The 3148-nt window shown below is 51.4% G+C and overlaps 1 protein-coding gene across 1 annotated transcript in view; it reads right to left on the reverse strand.

The window, feature by feature from the left end:
• The window catches only part of LOC103772368 (TBC1 domain family member 16-like), a gene marked incomplete at both ends in the record, with an annotated part of 5478 nt that overhangs the window by 2042 nt on the left and 288 nt on the right, over nt 1-3148 (reverse strand). The window contains 3 exon segments of the mRNA XM_008939699.1: nt 228-376; nt 1054-1221; nt 2268-2415. Coding sequence (XP_008937947.1) covers nt 228-376; nt 1054-1221; nt 2268-2415 — 465 coding nt within the window.

Raw genomic sequence — 3148 nt, forward strand, 5'->3', positions numbered from 1 at the left:
CCCCTTCCAAGCCCCCAAGTAAGGTAATATTTGAGCTACGTGGTATTAACTCCAGACCCCCAGGAGCTCAGCTGTGCCTGGTACACCTTCACCACCCCTCTCACTTCTCCACTCTGCTTGGCTTCTCCTGCAGCAGAGGAGGCAGGGACTTGGTACCTCACCCGCAGTACTCCTGCGATGTGAAGCCTGGGGAGGGATGAGCAGGGGGGATGAAGTTGGTCCGTTACCTTTTCTCCTGGATCTCAAAGTATTCCTTCCTCTTCTGCAGTCTCAGTGCCTCCCTCTCTTCTGAGGTGGACTCGTAGCTGTAGTAGTGCAGCAGGAAGGGCCACACCTCCCCACGGATGGAAACATCAATCCCCCCAAAGAAAATGGCCTGGGAGAAGGAGCAGAAGTTTGGACTGGTGCAGTTTTAACATTCCCCAAAACTGCAAGAAGAAACTGCCCGCTGCTGTGCTTTGGTGGCTTTGGAGTTCTCTGTGACAAGTGACGCCTTGATTCAAGCTCCTGCAATTTGCACATGTTTAGAGGGAAAGTGCTGGCCTTCTATTCCCAGACCAGACACAAATCGGGCTCATTTCAATGTCAATAACCCCCCCTGGAGAGGCTCTATGATTAACGTGTCGTTCTCATGTCACGGCTTAATCCTCAGCCTTGGAGACACTGCATTTCACTGCAAACTTCCCTCTCAGGACCCGGACCCAGTGCTCCCTGGCAAGCCCTGCATTATTCCACACAGCAACCTCAATTTTCCCTTCTTTGATTTGTTTCACTGCACTCTGTGAGCACGCTGAGCACCGGCCCCCTGGGCTCACCCCTTCCAGGCGGCAGCAGCCGGACAGCTCGTGCTCCTGGGGCAGGGAGATGCTCCCCCAGAGCCACCTGCAGCCCCAGCCAGACCTCCAGCCGAGCACTACAGTGGCCACCGGGCTCTCAGTGGCCCCATGCTTGCCCCCAGCAGGGAGGGACACTCCTGCAGCCCCCCTGGGCTGGGCACTCATGTGGGTGGCAGCAAGAGGAAGGGTCCCGGGCGCCGTGGCAGCCCCCCCTCACCTTCTGCAGCTTGTACTCCTCTTCCACCTGACCCTGCTCGTTCAGGTGCTGGAGCCAGGCAGCCACGTCCAGCCGCCTGTAGGTGTTCTCCTCGGGGTGGGTCTCTGAGGAGGGCAGCTTGGGACGGCGGATGGAGAACTGCATACACGTCTTCTCATCAGCGAGCTGCTGAACGGGGGAAAACGGCAAAAAACTGGGGGCAGGAGCCAGAGGTGGCAGCAGAGCATGAAACCCGGTGATTTTCAGAGCAGGAAAACCTCTCTGCGTGGCCCGTGCAGGATTAAGTGCTCGGGTGCTGCACTTGGGAAGGTTTTTTTTCAATTCCAACCATTAGAGTAGCAAGAGTGATTAGAAAAATTAAAACTCTGAATGCCACAAAACAGCTTCGACTTAAAAATAAAATTCTTTCCGTTCCTCCCACAATCTTATCCCTGACCTGAAACTGAATTAATGCTGCTTACAGCAAAACTTCACCCTGCCAGGAATGCTTGCAATAAATTACATATGATTGGCCATATACAAAGGGATTGCTGTTAGGCAGGCAGGGAACTGCACTGCCAGGCTCTCTAAGGGCACTCATGATCCCAGTGCAAGACTGCAGCTGACATTTAATTTAAAAATCAAAGGTTGTTCAATGCAAAAAGTGAGCCCATGCGACCATAATAAGAAAAGCAGCAGGGGGCTCTGTGGGAAGGATGGAAATTTAGAAATCACTGTTTCTAATAAGCACATACAGTATCTTAAACAGATAATTAAAGAGCTCTTATCACATTTGTATGTAGATTGAACAAAATATGGCAGATGCCTTGTCAAAACATTTTCCAAAGCAGTGTGCTGCACGTCACAAAATGGATGAAAGACTCTGACAGAATTTCAGACCTACCACTGCAGATCTCCCAGCCACCTTTCATGCCTAAAGCACATTGCTGACCTCTCGGGTCTAGAAATAACTCCCTAAGCAAGTCCTCTGGATTACCTCCCCCCATGCTCCACAGGCTGCACAGGGATGGTTGGGGATAAGCCAGTACCAGAGAGCTTGCACACAACTCACAGCTGCACCCTGAACACCCAGCACTTTGCAGCTCTCTGCCTGACCTGGTGACGTGGACTCAGAGCTTCATTTCCCCAACACACTCCTCTGGCTCAAAAACCCAAGTGTGAAACTTCAGCTGGGAAAAAAAAACCTCTTTGCCCCGTGAACCTTGCTGGAGTACCTGGTCCTTGAGATGGGTCTCTGTGCAGTACTTCCACTGCTGGAACACCTCAGACAGTTTATCCAGGCCACCGTGGTGGAAATGGAAGATCTTGTACTGGCTCTCCCTGCTGGCCACAACCAGCTGGCCACAGGTACACGCCTCGTCGCTGTGGGGGACACAGAACCACCTCTGTCACTGCCCAGGCCAACGAGGGGAACAGCAGATGAGAGACAGTGGAAAGCAAGTTACAAAGAAGTGTATGGCCAAGCTGTCTCTTAAAACAGGGTGCAGAAGTGATTTCACAGCTCTGGGACTTGATGATACTCATGGGTCCCTTCCAACTTGAGATATCCTATGACTCTATGACATGCCCATGGTGACCATTTTCTGGAAGCAGCTCCACTGGTGGCTGGTAATGGCATTCTCTTACCCTGCCAGCCTGGGAAGGAATTAAAATTTGTCTTCCCTGGAGAAAAAAACACAACCAAGAAGTCTGCCCCAGCAACATGAAGGCAGTACAGAAAGTCAGCTCCTAGGGATGAGTGGGCTTGGTCACACACAGCATTATCTGAAGAAGCAGGGAGTAAGTGCAAAAAGAGGGAGTAAAAGTGTTTTTAGCAACTTTAGTGATGATTTAAAATATAAGTGAAGAGGCTCAGAGCAGCAGGACCTTGGAGGAGCCCAGGTGAGGGGCAGGCAAGGGACAAGGTACCATAGATACAGAGCTGTTTTCCACACCTCTGAGTTATTTGGAACATTTTTGGTAAGACAGCTAAGAGCAACCTTCACCTTACCAGGGAAAAAAATCCTTTAGGCCCCATAACTAAAGTTCAGAGGCTCTCCTTGGGAAGGCTGACACTTGCTTCCCTGCAGACAAGCATTAGGGACCGACTTCCCAG

The sequence above is a fragment of the Merops nubicus genome, unplaced genomic scaffold (assembly GCF_000691845.1).
Source record: "Merops nubicus isolate BGI_N331 unplaced genomic scaffold, ASM69184v1 scaffold24154, whole genome shotgun sequence".
Classification (NCBI taxonomy): Eukaryota; Metazoa; Chordata; class Aves; order Coraciiformes; family Meropidae; genus Merops; species Merops nubicus.